At 51.0% G+C, this 21,606-nt stretch overlaps 2 protein-coding genes across 2 annotated transcripts; both read right to left on the bottom strand.

Moving 5' to 3' along the window:
• Positions 1-1,200: 1,200 nt before the first annotated feature.
• On the bottom strand, positions 1,201-9,413 carry LOC122448062 (cystatin-8-like). The gene is made up of 4 exons (XM_043478981.1): positions 9,291-9,413; positions 8,765-9,125; positions 4,834-4,947; positions 1,201-1,352 (listed from the first exon to the last, which is right to left on the bottom strand). Exons 2-4 carry the CDS (start codon positions 9,002-9,004, stop codon positions 1,269-1,271), a joined length of 438 nt encoding a protein of 145 aa, XP_043334916.1. The 5' UTR covers positions 9,005-9,125; positions 9,291-9,413; the 3' UTR covers positions 1,201-1,268.
• Positions 9,414-16,553: 7,140 nt separating this feature from the next.
• Positions 16,554-21,117, bottom strand: LOC122448752 (probable cystatin-15). The gene is made up of 3 exons (XM_043480331.1): positions 20,798-21,117; positions 17,828-17,938; positions 16,554-16,733 (listed from the first exon to the last, which is right to left on the bottom strand). Exons 1-3 carry the CDS (start codon positions 20,990-20,992, stop codon positions 16,653-16,655), a joined length of 387 nt encoding a protein of 128 aa, XP_043336266.1. The 5' UTR covers positions 20,993-21,117; the 3' UTR covers positions 16,554-16,652.
• Between the last annotated feature and the right edge of the window lie 489 nt (positions 21,118-21,606).

The raw sequence follows: 21,606 nt of genomic DNA, 5'->3' as shown, positions 1-21,606 counted from the left end.
ATATATAACCTCCTGTCTTAACCATTTTCAAATGGACATTCGGTAGCACTGAGTATATTCACGTTGTTGTGCCCCTGATCTCCACAAGGTTTTCATCCTGCGAAACTAAAAACTATCCATCAGAGAATCCTCCCTCAGACACACCTAGTTATTTATCACTCTGCTGGGTCTTCATTGCTATGCAGGCTTTTCTCTAGCTGAGGCAAGCCGGGGCTACTTTCTAGCTGCTGTGCACGGCCTTCGCATGGCAGTGACCTCTTATGGCGGAGCATGGGTGCCGGGGCGTACAGGCCTCAGTAATTGCATCACATGGACTCGGTAGTCGTAGCTCCCGGGCTCAGGAGCACAGGCTCAATAGCTGTGGTGCACAAGCTTAGTTGCCCCATGGCAGGTGGGATCTTCCCAGCTCACGGATTAAACCTGTGTCTCCTGCATTGGCAGGTGGACTCTGTATCACTGAGCCACCAGCAAAGCCCAGACACACGTATTTTTAATGACTGCTTTCTTTGAAGTTTTATCTCCTACTATCATCCCTGTACTTCTTTCACAGACCCCCAAGTCCTCTCTGTCTCTTTGCACATACACAACTGCATACCCACACCAATACATACCTGCATACATGTGCACACTTGTGCACACCTATGCACACACGTGCACCCCAGACACATGTGTACTTCAGCTTCCCCTGAAGCTTTATTGCCCTCACCTCTCTTGATCTGTGACCGCTGTTGACACATAAAAAGTAAAACAAATTCTCCCAATTCTGAGAGACCCCACAGGGGAGGACTGATGCTTCTGCCAGGGCGTCTCCCAGCCCCCTGGTGACCCATCCACTCAGAACCCAGGGAGGGAGGAGTCTGAAGCCAGATGAGGCTCCCAGAAGGAACTTGTGAGTTAGCACCCACTGTATTCAGCCCTCTGTGTGTGTATGTCTGCATGTGTGTGTGTGAGGGGTGTTATCCAATCAAAAAGCGATTCCTTCCCAAGTGTGCGGTGGAAAATGGAATCAGCCCTCACCCCACCCTTTGTGCCCAGGGACAAACGTTCCTTATTCCTAGTGGCATGCCATCACGTCAGCCAAAGGCAAGTGGCCTCCTGTGAGGCCAGGAAGGAGGCATGGGTCTTGCCCACCTTCCGTTACCACATAGCAAGAAACTAGAAAGTAGAACAGCAAGCAGGGACACCTGTGTGAGGAAAGGGTGTTGGTAACGGCCCACAGGCCATCACTTCTTCACAAAGGGAGGGATGTTGGCGGGGCTCCAGAGCCTCTAGGCGTCCACACACTGCTTCTTCATCACAGTGAAATAGCCGTGCCATGGGACTGCGCCCACCCAGAAGGTGCACATTTGTCTCTGAAAAACACCACCAGCACAGCAAAAGTCAGCAGTGTGCCAAGTGCGAGAGAAAAAGTGGTTCTGTTACCGGGTGCCAGCGTAGGAGCTAGGTGCCAGCGTTGGAGCTGGCTGCCAGCATAGGAACAGACCAGAAGACGGGTTGTCACCCGTCAAGGAACACCCCATAGAACTTGCTGGCTGGAGGCTGCAGACCCTTGTAGCCACCAGAAGTTACGTGGAGGAATGTTTGTCCCCATCCCATCCATGGATAGACAGCAAATACTAATCATCATATTTTTGGTGGGAGATCAGATGTAAATTTGATTTTATTTTTAATCCTCCTTAATATTGTCTATAATGTAAATACCACAGTTCTGTGCCAGGTATAAACTAATACATGTCATCTTAATAATCAAATAATGCCTTTTGCTCTGATGACAAATACATCAGATAAGAGCAACGTAGAGGATTCTAGGACCTAACATAAATTTTATTCCAAAGCTCCTTCTTCTCCCTTTCAAAATGTCATTGAAATGACAGATGAAAACTTCTGTGTGGGTAATAGATGGACAAACAGGTGGAAAGAGGCTTAGGCAGATGGACAGGCAGGTAGACATTCTAGAAAAACAGCAGTGGCCATCTTCAGTAACTGACTGGAAACACAGGGGCATTTCAGAAGTGAGGGGCAAACAGTGTCAGAGAGAAGAGCGTTAGGTCTTGGCTGAATTCTGACACACACAAAGGAGGATTGTGGGGTCCCCACAAACCCACAAGATACCAAGTCAAGATGATTTTATGTGCAGATTACATCAAACCTTGGGAATCCAAAGCTCTTTTGGTCTTTAAACTGATCCGATTGCAGAAAAAAGTTGAAAAGCCCCTGTTCTCATTACACCAGACCAGAGAAACCCTGAAGCCAAAATACAACCAAGAAATAAACTGTAACCCAGACTTACCTAGTAAAATAGAATACAATATCCTTTAAAAAGTCAGCAAATTAAAGGCAGCATATTGAACAACTGCTGACCCTTGTGCAGTGCTTTGCAGAGTTCCCTTGACATGAAGTGTGTACAGTGTCTGTACCTGGACCTTCTGATTCAGTAGGTTTGGGATGAGGCCATGGAATCTGTGTGTGTGTGTGTGTGTATGTGTGTGTACCCCACACTCCAAGTCATTCTCTGGGGAGTTTGAGTGTAATTAATATTGATATATAGAAAAGCAAAATTCATAAACAAAAAGTGGCACCCTAAGCCACCAGGCTTCCCTGGTGGTTCAGACGGTAAAGTGTCTGCCTGCAATGCGAGAGACCCGGGTTCAATCCCTGGGTCGGGAAGATCCCCTGGCAAAGGAAATGGCAACCCACCTCAGTACTCTTGCCTGGAAAATCCCATGGACAGAGGAGCCATGGTAAACTACAGTCTATGGAGTCACAAAGAATTGGACACAACTGAGTGACTTCACTTCACTAAGCCCTCTATATTCTAAGAGACGAGGGCAGACCCCACCCATGCCACTGCTCCCTTCCAGCTTGGACCCCACAGGATGGCTCCCACAAAGGGAGGTGACAAGAAAAAGAGGCTGTCCTGTCCACAACAAAGCAGTGACCTGAGATTAGCCACCCACATGCACAAGCACATCCACAGAGTGACCTTCGGGAATTGCACCCTTGCAATCAAACAGAACTAGAAATTTGTCATAAAGGAGAGGAGGATGCCAGATGTGTGTGTCCATAACAAGCTCCACAAAGCTGATCGGGTCAGAGGAACAAGGACGGTCCCCTGCCATGTCCAGGTCCAGTTGTCCAGAAACCCTGCCAAAGATGCAGCTTCACCCGGAAAGCCTGCACACCTTGATCTGTGCATCTGCCACCACTCTCAATGCAGATGAGAACTAACCACGACACTCAGTTACAGAACAACCGAAAAAAGACACGTACTTCCTATGCCAGACACATAAGGATGACTCAATATTAGGGGATCTGTTATTTGAATTTATTTTAGTAATGGGTCAAAGAAGAAAAATTATTCAATATACTTGGTAGATATTGAAAGGAAAATTAATAGAAGAAAACATCCTTAATTAAAAAAAATAACTCTTGATAAAGAGGGAGTTGGAAGAACTTTGGAAATCAACACCTGATATAGTATTTACTAATAAGGTATAAATACTGAAAAGAATCCCATTAAATCCTCCAGGAATGAGACACCACCCAGCATGACTCCTCTTCAGCATATTATTCCAAACACTTGGAAAGAAAGGAACAAAGTTTTGTTTATCGATAAATGTGTACTTAAAAATGTGTGCTCTAAAACCGAGATGGGCCATGGAAACTTTACAAAGAATAAAAGAGCTTCCTGGAGACAAGTTTCCTAATTAATCTTAGTGTTAATTCTTTAATATTTTCTACAAACAGGTAAAAAGTAACAACTCTCCTTTATCCTCAATGCGCCCAGTAGAAAATATAAACTTCAGCCCACAATATTTCTACTACCATGAAAAGATAAACAAAACTAAAATAAAAGGTCAGATGGTATCCCACGTGCTCCCTGCTTGAATGTTTGTCCTGAGGAGCCTCTGCTCTGCTGGAAGTGATGGATTTGTTCACAGTAAGCCCACAGAGGAAGTTTTAGGTTCCCGTCAACAGACCTTTGTGTTCCCCCCTGTGACTGCACGCCACAGCAGTTCTGAGCACGGTCCCAAGGAACCCCACTGCAGAAGCTCATTAGCAACACCAGTTCTTAGATTCCTCTCCAGACTACTGAGTCTGATTCTGCAGGGGGAACCCTGCCATCCAGGTGTGTCAAGGCCGCCAAATGATTCTGACCTGTCTCATGTGAAGGACCATGAGTGTGAAGGAAGGGGCCCACCTCCACCTGCAGAGAGCCCTGGGGGCTTCACCAACATCAGAGGAAGCCCTCAGGTCAACCCCGGATACTCCCACCCCAAGTCAGAGATACAGGCTTGAGGCCAAAAGCCCCCGGGCCACATCAACCCTCTGCTTCGAGCCTGGGGCTCTTCCCAAGGCTGAGCCTGGGAGGTTGGGGACATACCTGACCTGATCATTGCTTAATCTCCAGCACCCAGCATAACACCTGGTGCCAGGTAAGCTTTGATTAGCAGTTGAGTGAATGAATGGACTTCCCTTTGTACTTTCACAAGAATGGGCAACCTCGGGTCGGGCCACAGTAGGGTGGTACCTCCAGGTCCAAGAGGGTGGATTCCCAGTGAATGTGTGTGAGCAAGTTTCCCTGTGCCAGGAACCCAGAGGGATGGAGGCCTTGCACTGAGAGTGATCTTGACAGCACCCTGTCCCTAGGACAAGGCTTCCTTCACAGTCTGCTGCCCTGCACTGTCTGCTACAAGGGCCGCAGGACTGACCACTCTGGGGCTCTGCTCTGGGAGATGTGCCGACCACTCAAAGACAAGATCTGGGTACCACAAGTTCTGCCTGGGGCTCAGAGCAGCCAAGACCACCACAGACAGTTGGTGTGTCCCCTACCTTTTCTGGTTTGGAGGTGTTCTTAACCACGCAATTCTCGTTACCGTTTGGAAGCTTTCTGCAGTTGGTGCGGGCGATTTCAGCGTCAATAAAGTATTCCAGGCAATCCGTGACCTGTTGATTAGCAGTCATGCAATTTTGTTCAAAAAGCCTTCTTCTACTTGTTAATGTTTTTAACAAACCCTGAAAAAACTGCTCTTCCTTTCATTCCCTCTCCTTATCTCCTCCTCCTCCCCCTTCCAAACATATCTTTACGAGATGGCCTGTGGAGCCACCACACAAAGATACCCCTACCTGGAGCCGGATTCCCCGGGGCAGAGGCTCCATCCAGTGTGGGGCCTTCCTGAAGGCAAGACCTTCTACTTCAGAACAACTGGCTCCTGCGCCCGGGGTGTTACCAGTTCACTTGGGCCCTGTGGGAACAGGACCCTCGGCCACATGGGCTCTCCTCCTTGAGCCCCTTCCCATACACACACACACACACACACACACACCCTTCAGATTTTGTCACCTGAGGTCCCCTGCCCATTGAGGCTCCCCAACCCAAGACCCCTAACCCCACCCCAGGGTCCTGTGTAGCCAGGCTTGCTGTCTTCCTGTTCTCTGAGTGTTTAGGAAGCAGAACAGGAGCAGTTGACAGAATTCATGAATGATTGAGTGAGGTGAAGGCTGCTGTATGTCCATTTATTAATAAATCTGCCTCCATCTGGTTTTAAAAGATTACAGTAGGATTTAGAGACGGCCAAGCCTGCCATGCAGAAAATACTTCTCCCATCAGCTCTTAGAGTCAGAGCAGGAATAGATAAGGGCTGTCCTTCCACAGTGCTGTCCCAGACCTTCGTAGGTGGGGTCCCCGGATCAACAGCATTAGCATCACTAGGGAAGTGGATGGAAATGCAGGTTCTGAACCACTGAGTCAGAAACTGCTGGGGGTAGGGGTGGGGTATGCACAGTCAGTGTCTGAACAAGCCTCCAGGTGATTCTGATGACCAGGGGAAGTAAAATAAAGCAAAGAGGAAGAAGACAGCAAGAGATAGGAGTGTGTCTGCAGCTTGGGTCCAAGTTCCCCTGGAGTCAACCTTTGCTACCAGGCCTTCCCACACTGCCTCTCCAGCCTTAAGCAAGAAGATCCTACCAGTCCATCCTAAAGGAAATTAACCCTGAATATTCATTGGAAGGACTGATGCTGAAGCTGAAACTCCAATACTTTGGCCACCTGATGCAAACAGCAGACTCATTGGAAAAGACCCTGATGCTGGGAAAGATTGAAGGCGGGAGGAGAAGGGGACAGAGGATTAGATGGTTGGATGGCCTCACCAACTCAATGGACATGCATTTGAGCAGGCTCTGGGAGATAGTGACGGACAGGGAAGCCTGGCATGCTTCAGTCCATGGGTTCGCAAAGAATCAGACGTGACTTAGTGACTGAACAACAACAAATGACATCTTAGTTTTGTTCCAGAGAACTAACAGGGAGACTGGGCTGTTGTGGGAGAAGCCGGTTGGCCAGCTGGTGGCCAACCCAGGACTGAGACAGAGGCATTGGACATGGAACACACTCTCCCCCTGCAGTCCTGGCCTCGGCTCCTCCAGCCACAGGAAGGCAGAGGATGACTTGATTCCAGGGAATAGGGGACCTGAATGCACACGCCCCTTTCCGGAGGTGAGGAAACCAGAATGGCAGATTGAAAGACCACATTTGGTCACAGGGATCCCAAGAACTCCCTGACCTGATGCCCCTCTGGCTTTTAGTATTCCTAAGACAGCCTGAACATCTCGCCCACAGTCTAGGAGGCCCGGCCTGGCCTGGTCACAGCCCACCTGTCTGGCCGCTCACACTGGCTCCTTAGGGCTAGGAGTCACACTCCTTCTTCCCCGCCTTGCACCCCTAAACTCTCCCTGCTCACCTCCTGTAGTGGAGACTGTTGGCAGGGGCCCAGGCACCCACCTACTCTGCTGCTTCCTGGGGCTCCCTGCTGCCAGATGGAGCATCTCCCAGCCAGTGACAGGTGAGAGCTGGTGGGAGAGGAACCCAGCTCCCCTCCTGCAGGTGGTCCAACCCTGCACAGGTGTTGCACCATCTCCTCGAGGCCCAAGGGACACGGGGTCCAGGTGCCCTCAACAGTCAACGTGCTCTGCGACTCCCCTGCACTGGCCACTTCCCTGCCCCCTCTCAATCCCCTCTGACTGCCAGGTGCTTCCTGGATGGCCTCTCAAATAAACCACTTCACCGAAACACTAGTGCTAGAGGCTGCTTCTGGGCAACCCCCCAAAAAACACCTCCCACCAACCTCCTTTCCCTGTAGCCCGTCTGCCCTTGGGTGTCACCTTCAGCTTAACTTGGGGAGGCAGGGCTCAGTCATGACCATGCAGGGGACCCAGGTCCCACCCAGAGATCCTCACTTAATTGGTGAGGGTGTGGCTGGTGCAGGAAGGGGACTCACCAACTCTCTAAGGAAGCCCCACAAGCAACATGCCATAGGCGGCATCCCAGCTCTTGAGTTTGGCTTGGGGTTTTGTCTTCTTTTTAATTTTTTTTCATCGTCTTTGGCTTCCCTGGTGGCTCAGATAGTAAAGAGTCTGCCTGTAATGCAGGAAACCTGGGTTTGATCCCTGGGTCGGGAAGATCCCCTCGAGGAGGAAATGGCAACCCACTCCTATTCTTGCCTGGAGAATCCCATGGTCAGAGGAGCCTGGAGGGCTAGAGTCCGCGGGGTCACAGAGAGTCAGAAATGAATGGGCCACCAACTCTCTCTTTGATCAACATGTCTTGGCTTCTCAGCCTGATTTCCAGTGAAAGACAGTTCTTTACTTAATTAATTAATTTATTTTTGTTCACTCTGTGCAGCATGTTGGGTCCTAGTTCCCCAACCAGAGATCAAACCTATGCCCCCCCAAAGCAGGGGAACTCAGTCTTAACCACTGGACACACAGGGAAGTCTCGCATTTTGTCTTCTAATTGGTCCCCTGGCTTCCTAAAGGCTGTGATCATTTGTTTCCATCTCAGCCTCATCTACAGCGTCTGGTACTGCTTGTGGGTCCCAAAGGAGAAAACCGTGATGGGCTTTTCTTCCTGTGCAGAAGTCACAGGACCCAGGAGCCTTTACTTTGAAGGGTGACGGCGGTGCACCTGATGGAGCATGCAGTTGTCAGCATTGTGTGTTGGGGACACCGGGCTGATGGCGCACACGTTCCTGGAGACAGGGTCACATGTAGACTGGCCCCGCTGCTGCCACCAGAGAGCCTGAAGTCCAACACCTGGGTAAGTCTGTCACAATGGCCTGTCTGCTGAATGTCTTTGCAATACATCCTTGCAAATTTCCTGTGTACTTACACCCCAACTACACCCCAAACACCTGACTGAGGCTAGAAGTCAGCAGAATTCCAACACCAGGGACCCCTTCGTGGACTTGGCAGGTGGAGGTGGAGTGTCCCCCATATGGATATCAGGTGATGGATGACTCTCAGCACTGGGTCACCTGAGGCCCTGTAGGGAGGGATTCCATGGACAGAACCGCTGCCGCTAAAAAGATGTAGGACTGAGAGAATGAAGGGATCTGGGAGGAGGCACTTTATGAGCCTACCTATTCCATGTCAACCCACATCCCATGGGATATGGGGAGATTGAATGTCACAGGGTAGCATTATTGTAAAAATATTCACGGTGCTCAGTTGTCTCACAACCTTAGCAAACATGGATCACAAATGGGTGATTTGCCATTTGGGGTTTAACTGAGTTCATAGGTTGGGGCCCCTAGGACAGCCGTCAGGGCACCTAAGAAAGGGAGCTGGCCGTGGGGCTCAGCGCCACTGTGTCCAGGACTACTGGGTCCCAGTGCAGCTCACGTGTCCTCTCTCTCATCCTGGCTTTGGTCTGTGCTGCCAGGGGCAAGCAGGAGCGAGTATGTGACCTGAGAGGAAGCGCCCTTACCTGCATCTGCACCCGCCACACATTGACCACCTGGAAGAGGAATTTGTCCTTGCTATCTTTGTTGTACTCCTGCATGGCGAACCACAGACACTGCTTCACGTTGCTGCTTGAGCTGCTGACGTTCCTTAATTCCCTCAAGACCTTGTTCGTGTCCTTGTATACAAGCGTGCTGCCCCCCAGGGCCACCAGGGCCACCAGGAGGGCAAGCAGGAGCTGGCAGGTCCTCCAGAGTCTGGTCATGGTCCCTTCTTCCGAGGACACAGGTGAACGTCTCTGTCCTCCCAGGGATGGAGCTGCGAGTGGTGTGGGGTGGCCGCTGCTGGCACGACAGCCTCCAGAGATCTTACCTGGAGAGAATCAGCTTGGATCAAGACAGAAGCATCAGGGTCAGCTGGTGGGACTAGCCCTGTCCTCCAAGAAGTCCCAACCATGAGAAGCCAGATCAGAGTTCCCACCTGCCTGCTGCCCTGCTCCTCTTGGGTGGCTTCTCCAGGGAGCTCACTTAGAGCCCCGGGTCCACACCTACGCTGTGAGCCTCATAGCCCACTCCTGTTTCTGCGTCTCTGACTTGTAAGAAGTGGCTGTAAAGGGTGTGGCGGCCCCGAGGTTTCCTACTTTGGCTCCCTTTCCAGCCCGCTCCCCGTCCTGGGAACCCAGCGCTCTCAGCTGCATCAACGCCCTAGTCTGGGGACTCTTTGTTCCTGCTCCCTGGTCCGTGGAGCAGGACCATGCCCCCCAGGGCAGTCCCACTTTGTGATGTAATCCCACACCTGTGACCCTGTCTCAGAGGGCGCCTCGCCCCGGATGGCGCCTGGTCCTTGTCCCGGCGGCCCACATGGCATGCCCCTCCTGCTTCTGCCCTTGGAGTGGAAGGCTGAGCATGCTATGACCTCGGCTTCCTAAGAGCCTGGCCTCTGACCCCCTCTGCTGGGCACCTTTCCAACATCTTTGCGAAATAATGCAAGTATTTCTGCATAATAAAAGACCAGAGAAAGAATCAATGCAAAGCATTACATGAATTTAAATTTAGTGAAAGAAAGTGAAAGGTACTCAGTCATGTCCGACTCTTTGCAAACCCATGGACTATACAGGTCCATGGAATTCTCCAGGCCAGAATACTGGGGTGGGTAGTCATTCTCTTCTCCACAGGGTCTTCCCAACCCAGGGATTGAACCCAGGTCTCCCGCATTGCAGTCTGATTCTTTACCAGCTGAGTCACCAGGGAATGGCCTATTGCTGGTCACTTATTGGTACAGTTGACTCTTGAGCAACGAAGGGGTGAGGGGCATCTACCCGCAGTACAGTCAAAAATCCACATAGAACATCTGATTCCCCCAAAACTTAACTACTGATAGCTTATGGTTGAAATTTGTTTACAGTTTACAAATGCATTTTTTTAAAAAAAATATCCATTTATGAGTGTACCTACCTACTTTAAGCCAGTATTGTTCTGAGATCAACTCTAATGCATTCATGATTTTTAAATTTTGCTACATATTAAAAGTACCAGGGGTACTTTAAGAGTTTCCTGCCTTTAGTAAATATGTGTGTTAGTTGCTCCAACGTGTCCAGCTTTTTGAGCCCATGAACTGTTGTAGCCCAAGAGGCTCCTCTGTCCATGGGATTCTCCAGGCAAGAATAATGGAGTGGGTTGCCATTTCCTTCTCCAGGGGATCTTCCCAACATAGGGACTGAACCCAGGTCTCCTTCATTGCAGGCAGATTCTTTACCATCTGAGCCACCAGGGATACAAACGCATTATGATTTGAATAAAAGGAGCCTCTTCAGTTCAGTTCAGTCTCTCAGTCATGTCCAACTCTTTGCGACCCCACGGACTGCAGCACACCAGGCTTCCCTATCCATCACCACATCACCAACTCCTGGAGCTTACTCAAACTAATGTCCAATGAGTCGGTGATGCCATCCAACCATCTCATCCTCTGTCGTCCCCTTTTCCTCCCACCTTCAAACTTTCCCAGCATCAGGGTCTTTTCCAATGAGTCAGTTCTTTGCATCAAGTGGCCAAAGTATTGGAGTTTCAGCTTCAACATCAGCCCTTCTAATGAATATTCAGGACTGATTCCTTTAGGATGGACTGGTTGGATCTCCTTGCAGTCCAAGGGACTCTCAAGAGTCTTCTCCAGCTCCACAGTTCAAAAGCATCAATTCTTCAGCACTCAGCTTTCTTTATAGTCCAACTCTCACATCCATACTGGACTACTGGAAAAACCATAGCTTTGACTAGATGGACCTTTGTTGGCAAAGTAATGTCTCTGCTTTTTAATATGCTGTCTAGGTTGGTCATAGCTTTTCTTCCAAGGAGCAAGTGTCTTTTAATTTCATGACTGCAGTCACCATCTGCAGTGATTTTGGAGCCCCCAAAAATAAACTCTGTCACTGTTTCCATTGCTTCCCCATCTATTTGCCATGAAGTGGTGAGACCAGATGCCATGATCTTAGCTTTCTGAATGCTGAGTTTTAAGCCAACTTTTTCACTCTCTGTTACGGTGACTTAAAAATTGTATTTAAAGAATTCTCAACAGTGCTGGAAAATGCTTATTGAAAAAGTTGTGCACAAGATGCAGAACACTAAATATAATTCACTTCTTCATAAATAAAAAATGTGTTGTTAGGAAAAAGCAGAGAATCTTGTTACTAACCTTGTAGGAGAGTCTTGATCACCCTTCAGTTGCGGGTACTGCCTCTTCACCCTTGGCCCTGGGAGGCCCTCCCATTGCACCGAGCCCAAGGCCAGCGCTTCACCTGCCCGCATAGGGCACAGCCTCCTCTCGGGGTCTGGGGGGTCTCTCCCTCACCTCCACTAGCCCCTCATCCTGGCTCATCCCCCTGCCAGTCTCCACACAAACTCCCCCCAAGTCTCATGTGCCCCTCCTGGCTCCTGTTTTCACCACTCTTTTTGTTCTTCCCTGTCATCCATCATAACCTACAGTTAGTTACCCATGAATATCTTGATGGCCTGTCTCTCCCCATGAGAAATAAAACGGACTTTCTAAGAGCAGGGAATCCTTCCTGCCACACAACACGTCTCCGCCAGAGCCAGGCCAGCCATGGAGAATGTGTGAATGTTTGAGGAGTCAGTGAGCAATGCTTTTGCTTTCATGGAAAAACACTCATTTCTGATTTTTCTTCATAATGTTTCAAGTGCTCTATATTGTAGATGAATTAATTACATATTATGTAATTATATATATATTATATTTATATATTATGTAATATAAATATATAATATACAATATAATAAATATAATTATACAAATAGAAATATAACTATAATAAATATAAATATAATTTATATAATATAAATATATTATATATTATATATGATTATATATTATAATTATATTGAATTATAATTCAATAATTATAATTATTGAAGAATATATTTTATATATTCTATATATTCTTCAATAACTAGGAAAAAAAAGAGAGTAGATAAGCTTAGCAGGGGTATGATGGTAAATAAATGGAAACAGGTTAGACCAGAGTGCAATTCCTATGCTCACAGCAGAAGACCAAGGAGAAGTGGGACCTGAGGGCTGACAATCTGTCACCCTGAGGGAGTCAGCCACACCTGCCCCTCTGCCCCTGGGCTCAGGAAGCCTCAGGCACCATAGCTCAAGGTCTGAACCAGGGGAGACTCCACTCTGGGGGCATAGCACCAGAGACCGCAGGGCCTCTTCCTTGGGACTCCACTTCCCTCCCTCCTGGGACACTTGGGTCCCCTCCCAATTCTGTCACGGCCAAGAGTATAAAGGAGACAGGTTTTCTCCTACGTGTGATGGTTCCCACAACGCAGGGACACGGGTGAGCAAGGGCCCTCAGGAGGGAAGCCCAAACAGGTTGGGAGGCACCCAAGGCCCCACTGAGTCCCTCAGGCCAGGGGGTCATAAAGGGCAAAACCCAAGACCCAGGCTGGCAAATGTGGAGCCCACATCAAGGGTCTTCAGTGGATGGGGGTGGAGTCCCCCCACCCCTAGGTCCTCAGAGGCTGGGCTGATGGAGTAACCCCTCAGCCCTTGTCCAATCAACTACTGAGTTCTAAACAATGCTGGACTTTTCTCTGACACCAGGGTGTATTTGAGGTTTCTCTTGGCTTGTCTTTTCTTAAGAACTCTAGTTGCCCAGAACCAGCTTCAATGTCATATGTCTTGGTTTGCGGCACTTCTGGCATTGGTACAACACGCTGGACACCCATGCGTCCATCACCCAGACCAGGAGCCAGGGTGTCATAGGTCTCTCACACCTGCTCCTCAGCTGTCCTGTGACCCCACCCTGGACCCTGTGTTTCTCATCCCTGCCTTTCCTCAGCACTTAGTCACTGGTGTCTGCGCCCCTGCCATGCCCAGTTCTGCTGGGTTTCCTACTTTGGGGAAGAACAGATGTCCATCACCACACGTGCAACCCTGGGACCTGGGCTGTCCGCTCCAGGTTATGGTACCAAGACTTGCACAGAGAAGCATGGCTGTGGTCCTTGTCCCTTCCCCAAGATGAAGACCAGCTCACCTGCACCCTTTGCCCTGACCACCCAGCCTCCTGCAGTAGTGGGCTGGCACGTGGCTGCTGTCCGCCTGTGCAGTGGAGGCAGGGTTGACAGCATCAGGATAAGATGTGAAGATTCCTTGTGCTCTCCAGTGGTCTCCCAAGGTGAGGGGGCCCTGGGAGACCCTCGTCTGAGAACATGTGATATGGGAGCTTCTAGGGTCAGGCACCTGGTCTGGACCCCAGAATATGTAAACCCCACCCCAGGGTGAGCCCAGCTGTGCTGACCTAAAGGAAAGCCACACAGCCACGACTCTGGGCCAGTCTCAGACCCTGACCTGATTATGGACTCCTGCTATAACTCACTGCTGAGATCAAGGTGAGGTCAAGGTGAGGGGGAGGGGCAGGTTGTCAGGCAGTATTCCTGTGCCAAGAGCTGAATAGCATACTAAAATTCACCCAACTGAAGCAATGTTTCCGGGGTTTGGATATTTTGTAGAAGGAAGTGGTTACTGTTGTTGACTTTGTAAAAGAACCAAATCCTATGTCCCCTAACACTCTCATAATCCTTTGAATTTCACAAGCACTTGCATACACACACACACGCACCATTAGCATGTTAATATTACCTAGAAGAGTTTGCTTCCCAGGTGGTTCAGTGATAAAAGAATCCACCTGCCAAGCAGGAGACATAAGTTTGATCCCTGGGTTGGGAATCCCCTGGAGAAGGAAATGGCAACCTACTTTAGTCTTCTTTTTTTTATTTTACTCCAATATTTTTACCTGGGAAATCCTACAGACAGGGGAGCCTGGTGGGCTACAATTCATGGGGTTGCAAAGAACAGGACACAGGAAAGTTTAATCCTGGGTGGCTCTGATTGTAATCAGAGACAGTCCCCCTATTTGGCATACCTGTCAGGGAGGATGAATGCTTCCTACTATGTGTGATATTTTGAGGGTGCTTCTTATGCAGCTAGAGCTGATACAAGATCTTTTGATTGTGTCTTCCTTTAATTCTGGAAAATGTATCTTCATTATTTCTTATAATATTTCTATCTTTTTACTTTTCTCTTCTTCTAGGCTGTATAGGTTCGCAGTTCTACAGATCCTTGTACTTGCACTGTGTCCTTAAAGCATCCAAATTTCTCTCCTCATCCTTTCCTGCTGCCTCTGCGTACCTTCCCCTGTGATGAGATGAATTAACAAGGAGCTCAGCACATATACCCCAAAGGGCCCTGCTTCTCCAAACCAGGTAAACTGAGAAAACATTCTGGGTTTCGTGGAAATCAAGGATTTCTAAAAACAACACATCCATTTTTCTACTGTGTGCTTGTACTCTGTGTATATTTTCCCTCCCTATTGATTTCAGACTAGGCTGAATCTGGAGAGGTCCCTCCAGGACACGGTGACACGGAACAGGCCACTGGTTGTGACTGACCCAAGGATGTAAGTCATCACCCACAACCTGCTAATATGATTTCACTGATGACATCAGCTGTGGGTGTGAAATTTACCAGTCCCCTCCGCAGGCCCTCTCAGAGCCTGTGACCATGAGCTTCAACTCAGTGGATGGGCCACGGTTTTACTCTGATAAATCTGCTCCAGAGAGCAGGATCCAAAGGCAGAACATAAGCCACAGACAAGGTACCCTCACGGGATTCACACATCTCTGAAGACTGGGCTTCCTTGGAACCATTTCCCAGATCTTGGGCACAAGCGCCAACCACCTGGGGACCTTGTGTCTTTCTAATGTCAGGTCACAGAGATGGGCATAAATGGGAGAGGAGAGGAGATGAGAGAAATGAAGCCAGAGGGGTTACCAAGATAGAAAACTACTGACATATAATGAAACAGAGCAGATGTCAGGCCTTCCCCAGGGGGATGAGGGTTCGGGTGAAGATGCTCACTTGGGGCAGAGCCTGCCGACCCTCAGGAAGGGCCTGCTTGTCCCAGGCCAGTGTGGGCCCAGAGCCACAGTCTTCAGAACCAAGAGCTCTGAGCCAAGGGTGGGCAACAGACTGGCTTAGCTGACCACAGACTTATCCAGTCAATGTGTACATGCCCCTGCCAGACTGTGAGGATGTTACAGGATCTACACACAGGCTGGACAAGGAACCAAAGCGGAGCAGACCACTGTCTTTGTGACAAGGCTGGCAGAGTTGTCCTTGGTAGTCTTGGGAAAAGCAGTCCCATCAGGGCTGATGACCCCTTCAGGGGAGCCAATTGGCCAGAAAAGAGAGAAGCTAATGACCACCGACAAGAAAATCAGATCCCCAAACTCAAAAGGCAGAAGGAAGACCCCTCAGCCCCTCCTAAAGTCCTCCTCCAGACAGCGTCCCATGACCTCTCTGTCCCAGTTGGGCCCCCACACCCTTGAACCCTCCAGGGCAGCCCCCACCAGGACCCAGGGAGAGAGACGTGCTTGTAAGGAGTTCTGTTACCCCAGGGCCTGTCCCAGGGCTAGTGATCTATGTTGACAGCCTTGGAAGACAGGCTGGGCTCCTATGGGGAAACACACGGCTCAGGGAGTGGGAGGGAATGGGGGCACTGGAGCTGCCATCTTCTGAGCCATCCCCAGAGACCTTGAGAAGACATTCTCATCCATCAGTGAGCTCCAGGGCAGTTGCCCTATGGGAGTCCACAGAGGACAGAGCCTTCCATTGTCTTAGTCAGCCACTTCCCACCCCTGTGCCTGGGCATCCTCCCCCCATCCCAACCCAGAAGGACCATCCACTGTGAGTCTGTCCTCAGAGATGGACATGGAAAGGACACAAGTGGCTGTCACCTGCAAAACTGTCTGGATTCTTTTTGAGTGGAATGGATGGAGGGTGGAGAGATTGGAACATGAATAGAAAAAAGAATGGAAGAATGCATAATGGAAGGAAGGAAGGATGGATGGATGGATGGATGAAAACATAGATGATGCAAGGATGGATGAATGCATGGCTGGACAGATACATGGAAGGATGGTTGGATGAGTGAATAGATACGTGGGTAGATGAATGGAAGGATGAATAAATGGATGGATGGAAGCATGCATGAATGGACAGGTGATAGACAAATGAAGAATATATGAATGAATGAATATACAACACCAATCCCAAGGGCCCTGTAGGACCCATGAAGGACAACCTTCCGTGAGCAGAGGAGTTTGATTAACTCAGTACCTTCACCTGCAACCAAGGTGAGACCAATGATAAATTCTCCATCACTCAACATTGGCAGCAACATCCACGGAAATAAATCATCAGAGAGAAGGCAAAACTAACAGGGACCCAGAACGTGCTTGAGATGCCTTTAATTGACCTGGTGCCATGCAGACCTAGGACTCCAGACCCTTACTCTTCAGGGGAAGAGGACGTGTCATGGGAGTCTGGAGCTCGTTCCCCTATGTCTGCTGGCAGGTGCTATTCAGGAGGGTAAACTGGGTGACCCAGGGCCGTGAGTCCACAATGAAAGTGCAGATCACCTGAAAAAAAAAGTAATTCTATGTAAGACATAAAATAAGAACAATGTAAGAAAGAAGGTGCAGGAAGGACTTAACAGGAGCTCAAGGTGCATTAAAAGTTAAAGAGGAGGGGACTTCCCTGGTGGTTCAGTGGCTAAGACTCTCTGCTTCCAATGCAGGGGGCCCGGGTTCAAACCCTGGTCAGGGAACAAGATCCCATGTGCTGTAACTAAGTCTCTGTAACTAAGACCTCATGCAGTCAAATAAATAAATATATATAAAAAAAAAAAAAAGTTAAAGAGGAAAGAAAAGCAGAATCAAACAGTAGCCTGGGGCTGGACTCTGGAGCTCAGTTCTCCATGATCAAGGCTGGGAGCTCCTGAGAGGGTGCCTGGCGGGACCATCACCTGCCCCTCAGGGTCCTCTCCCCCAGGGCATGTGATGCCTGAAGGTCTCTGCCCAGTGAGCTCCTGGGGAGCCCGCAGCCTGCCCAGGAGATGGTTCAGGTGACACCCACCCACCCAGCAGTGGCTGCAAACCCACCTCAGGGGAGGAGTCTCCAAGGCTGGGTCCAGAGAGACCTCAGCCCCACTGAGGGCATCTCCCTGACTGAGATCCATCTCCAAGGTCTCAGTCCAACCGACCAGACGTCAGCCCATAGGGTGATGACACAAGACTGATTGACTGAGACTTGTCCTTGTTGCCCAGGAGAACAGGAGGGGGGCGGGAGCCACTAGCAGACTAATCAGTCCTCCCGTCCAGAAGAATCGGAGCAGAGGAAGGAGAGGCCCACAGGGAGAACTGCATCTGCCTGGACCCAAGATCATAGGAAACTGGAGGCTGGGGAGCCTCCATTCTGGAGGGAAGGGTCCAAGGGGGTCTGTAGGAGTCTCTGATGGGCCAGCCAGGCTGTGAGCACAGGGTCCAGCTTGCTGCTGAGGTGGGAGCATCTCTGTGCAGGGGGAGCCCTGGGTCCTGGTGGGGAAGGGCCTGGACCCTGCATTCTGTCCCAGGGTCAACACTGATGCCTTCTAAGCCTCCTCACAGACCCTCCTTGACATTCTTTTTCGTTCTCTGAAGATTTGTGATGCTTTGGGTTGATTTTACTCTCAAACCTTTTTCCCTTCTGGGCCTTCTTGCAAGGGGCAGTTGTCGATGTCTTCGTCGTGTTTTTTACAGATTGTGCGGCCCAGATTCAGGTCCATTAAATATATCAAACTGTACTTCTGTTAAAGGAAGATTGCAGAAACTTCTGTGAATACATACTTTGCAGTAATGAGAAAAGCACAAAGAACCGAAAAAAAATGGGCAAGTGGTGTGAATGTGCACATGTGTATCAATTGGGACAAGCCTAGGTGCAATTTCTTATTTTTTTATTATCAGTTTATATATTATTTTTCTTTTTCATCCTAAATCTCTATTTTCTTACAAAAAGATGCCCCTGAGTGCGGCTCCCGCAGCCCTGGAATTTCCCCTGCCTCACTTGTCCTGATGGTTGGCACCCAGGAGCTGCATCACCAGCACATGGCATTGGGGGGGGGGGTGTTCCGGGACAAAGGGCCCTGGCATTGACAGTACACGCACAGCACTCCTGGCATCACCCAGCTGTCAATCACATTATCCAGACACCCGGAGGGCATCACACAGCTCCATCTAGGGAGGGGGCCAAAAATGCTCATCCACTGAGCCTCTGTCAAAGCCATGCTGTCCCTTTAGGGGGCAATATCCAGACCAGGATGGGGGCCTAGGGGCTGGATGTTCCCTCTCTCCTGGGGCAGCTGTGACACCCAAGGGCTCACCTGGCAAACCTTCATCCAGGTGGATGTTTGTGACTTGGGTGCTGCTCTGTGTATTCATCAGCTTCTCTAAGAAGTCATCAAGAGATAGAATCTCATCTTTTATGGAGAAGCGGTGAGAACTTGGAAGAACTCAAACATGGCGTGGAGAGAGATGTAGCCAGAAACCTCCCCAGGGAGGAATATGCCTCTGGGGCACTGCCCTGGAAATGTCTAGAAAACTGGCTTCCTTAGGGGTACAGGAATGCCTGCAGCTGATGCAGCCTACCCCCCAACACACACACACACACACACACACACACGCCCAGTCTCTTGCACTGCTGCTGGATCCCGGACCAGGACAGGTTTAGGATGGATTGGGGGCAGCACAGACCACACAGATGCTTGAGGGGCTCTGGGCCTTGCCAAGTCCGGGGACTCAAGCCAGGGAAGGACCAGCTGGTCAGGAAATGAGGGCATGTGAGGGAAGCCGGGGCTGTCTGTGAAGGAGAGGACCCTCCCATCAGAGCCCTGCTGACTCAGGCTGACTCGGGGCTGGCCATCCGGTGTCAGGCTTGGGTCTGGGCTCGGAACGGCTGGACAACAGTTAATCCAGACAAAGGGTACAGGCGGGGGAGCAATGCGCGTCAGTGGGAAAGTGCTGCCCGGCCAAGTGCTCAGGACACCACGCTCCCCTCTTCCCCACCCTGATGCTCTGAAACCACAGCCTTCCTGACCTTCCCAGGCTGCCTTGGGGATACCCGACCTTCTTCCAGTCTCCCCCGCCCCTCTCTGTTCCATCTGCCCATCTGCTCAGCACAACGACCTGGGGTCCATGCCTGACACCCCACCCATACCCCACATCAGTTTCCAAGCAGACTCAGAAGCCAGCTCTTCTCTGCCACCTGGAGGCCAGGGCAGGGCTCCTGCACCCTGGTCTCAGCTTGCACCCAGGCTGAGATACCCACTGCTCCCACAGAGTCCAGAGAGATGCTGAACAAAGCTGAGCAACCTCTTCTCCTGAGCCCCTGATACTCTGAGGGGAACATCCTGACTGGCCACCAACACACCCATACCCCGCATGCCACTGCTGCCCCCCGCACCCCCTTCTCTGTGACACAGACCCACAGACTGCAACCTGGCCCTGCAGGCACTCACAACTCCTCCTGGTCCAAGGCCTTCTCTGGGGTTCCCCATCCTTCTTATCCCCAAACCTTCATGTGGGTCCTCTCAGGAGTGCCAGTCTTCAAAAAGGCTCTTCTGCCCCCCACCTCCCTCCCCACAGCCCTGTGGTCCTGCACTGACCTCTCTTGTCCGCCTCTTCAACTGTCTCATCCGAGAACTTGGGGCTTGATTGCTCCCATCACCAGGATAACAGCCCCAGGAGAGCAGGCCCTGCTATCTCCACTGCCTCCCTCAGGCCTGGAGGGGGCTTGGGGAGGAGGAGAGACTCCCCATGGTCCCACCTTTACCACGAAGTCAGGCCCCTGGGTGGGGGTGGCGGATCTGTGGTCTGGATGAAAGGGCGAGAGATCCTTCATTTGGTCAGTGTTAGTGGCTCACTTGTGCCTGACTCTTTGAGACCCCATGGACTGTAGCCCGCCAGGCTCCTCTGTCCATGGGATTCTCCAGGCAAGAGTACTGGAGTGGGTCACCATGCCGCCCTCCAGGGGATCTTCCTGACCCAGGACCCTTGGTGGCCTGCTCCACAAGGCGCCTCAGCCCGGCAGCTGGGCCCTGAGCCCGGCGGCCTAGGCCCGCGGTCGACTCTGCGATGCTGCTCCTTCCTGGATTTTGAAGTTGGGGTGCTGCCCCCCTGTTCATCTCCCTCCTCGCCTGACCTTCTGCCTCCCTCTCTTTCTCTCCCCTGCTCCAGGCATTCAGCAAATGCTTTGGAACCTTGGAGCCCTTCTAATGGAAGTGTTTGTATTTTTAAACATCATTGATCAAATGAGGGCTTCCCCGGTGGCTCAGACAAAGAATCTGCCTGCAACATGGGAGACCTGGGTCAGGAAGATCCCCTGGAGGAGGGCATGGCAACCCACTCCAGTATTCTTGCCTGGAGAATCCCCTGGACAGGAGACCCTCATGGGCTACATTCCATGGGGTCACAAAGAGTCAGACACAGCTGAGTGACTAACACTGACCAAACGAAGGATCTCTTACCCTTTCATGCAGACCACGGACCCCCCACCCCCACCCCGGGGCCTGACTTCAGGGAAAAGGTGGGGCCACGGGGAGGGTCTCTGCCCCTCCCCAAGCCGCCTCCCCTCCCACCCCCATGCCGTCCCCCACTCCCCTCACCCTCACCTTGTGCAGACTCCGCCTGACCCACAGCAGCTTGTATGCATTCTCGTCTGGTTGGTGTTCGTTGAAGTGGTGCACGGCAAATTCCACACACAGGCTGAACTGTTTCCCTCTCTTCCCGACTTCCTCAAATATCCAGCTGCGGGCGTGAGGCCCCAGAGCAAGAAGCCCCAGGAGCAGAGGCAGCTTCCAGAACATATTGTCCAGCGTCGTCCTGGAGGCCGAGTGCTTGGGAGGCAGTCCTCCTCAGCTCCCCGCGGCACCGCCCTGCCCCGCACAGCACTCTGCTGCCCACCAGGCCCTCTGCCCAGTTCTTCCTCTCTGACCCTCCCATCATCACCAGATGGGAAATAGAACTGGGGGTGGGGTGGGGGGATGTCCCAGTTTCCACCCCTTGTCAAATAAGCCTTGGGCACCAGGGACCCGCAGGCTCTGTTCCCCCTCATCTCTAGGGCAGCTTCAGACCAGCCTCAGTAGGGTCTGGGTGAGGGTCTCGAGCCCTCTGGAATTCCCCTCATGGTAGTGCACCCCAGGACAGGCAGAGTCATAGGAGCGCTTAGGGATACTGGTGGGTCCCGAGTCCTGGGCAGCTGAGGGTCAGACCGGATCTACCTCTGACCTTGGCTTCAGCCCACGACCTCAGGAAGCATCTGGAATGTACAGTGAAGGGCAGTGTGTGGGCTGGGGTCGCGTTCTCTCCACCTCCCACATCTGCCGACCTCCTTGCCATGGGGTCTAGCCATGCTGGGTACTGGGGAGGGGGCTTCTAATGTCTGTGAGCAACAGGGAAGCCAGCCAAGGCAGGGGCCTTG

This window comes from Cervus canadensis, chromosome 10 (assembly GCF_019320065.1).
Source record: "Cervus canadensis isolate Bull #8, Minnesota chromosome 10, ASM1932006v1, whole genome shotgun sequence".
NCBI lineage: Eukaryota > Metazoa > Chordata > Mammalia > Artiodactyla > Cervidae > Cervus > Cervus canadensis.
This window is presented reverse-complemented; position numbering and strand designations above follow the sequence as displayed.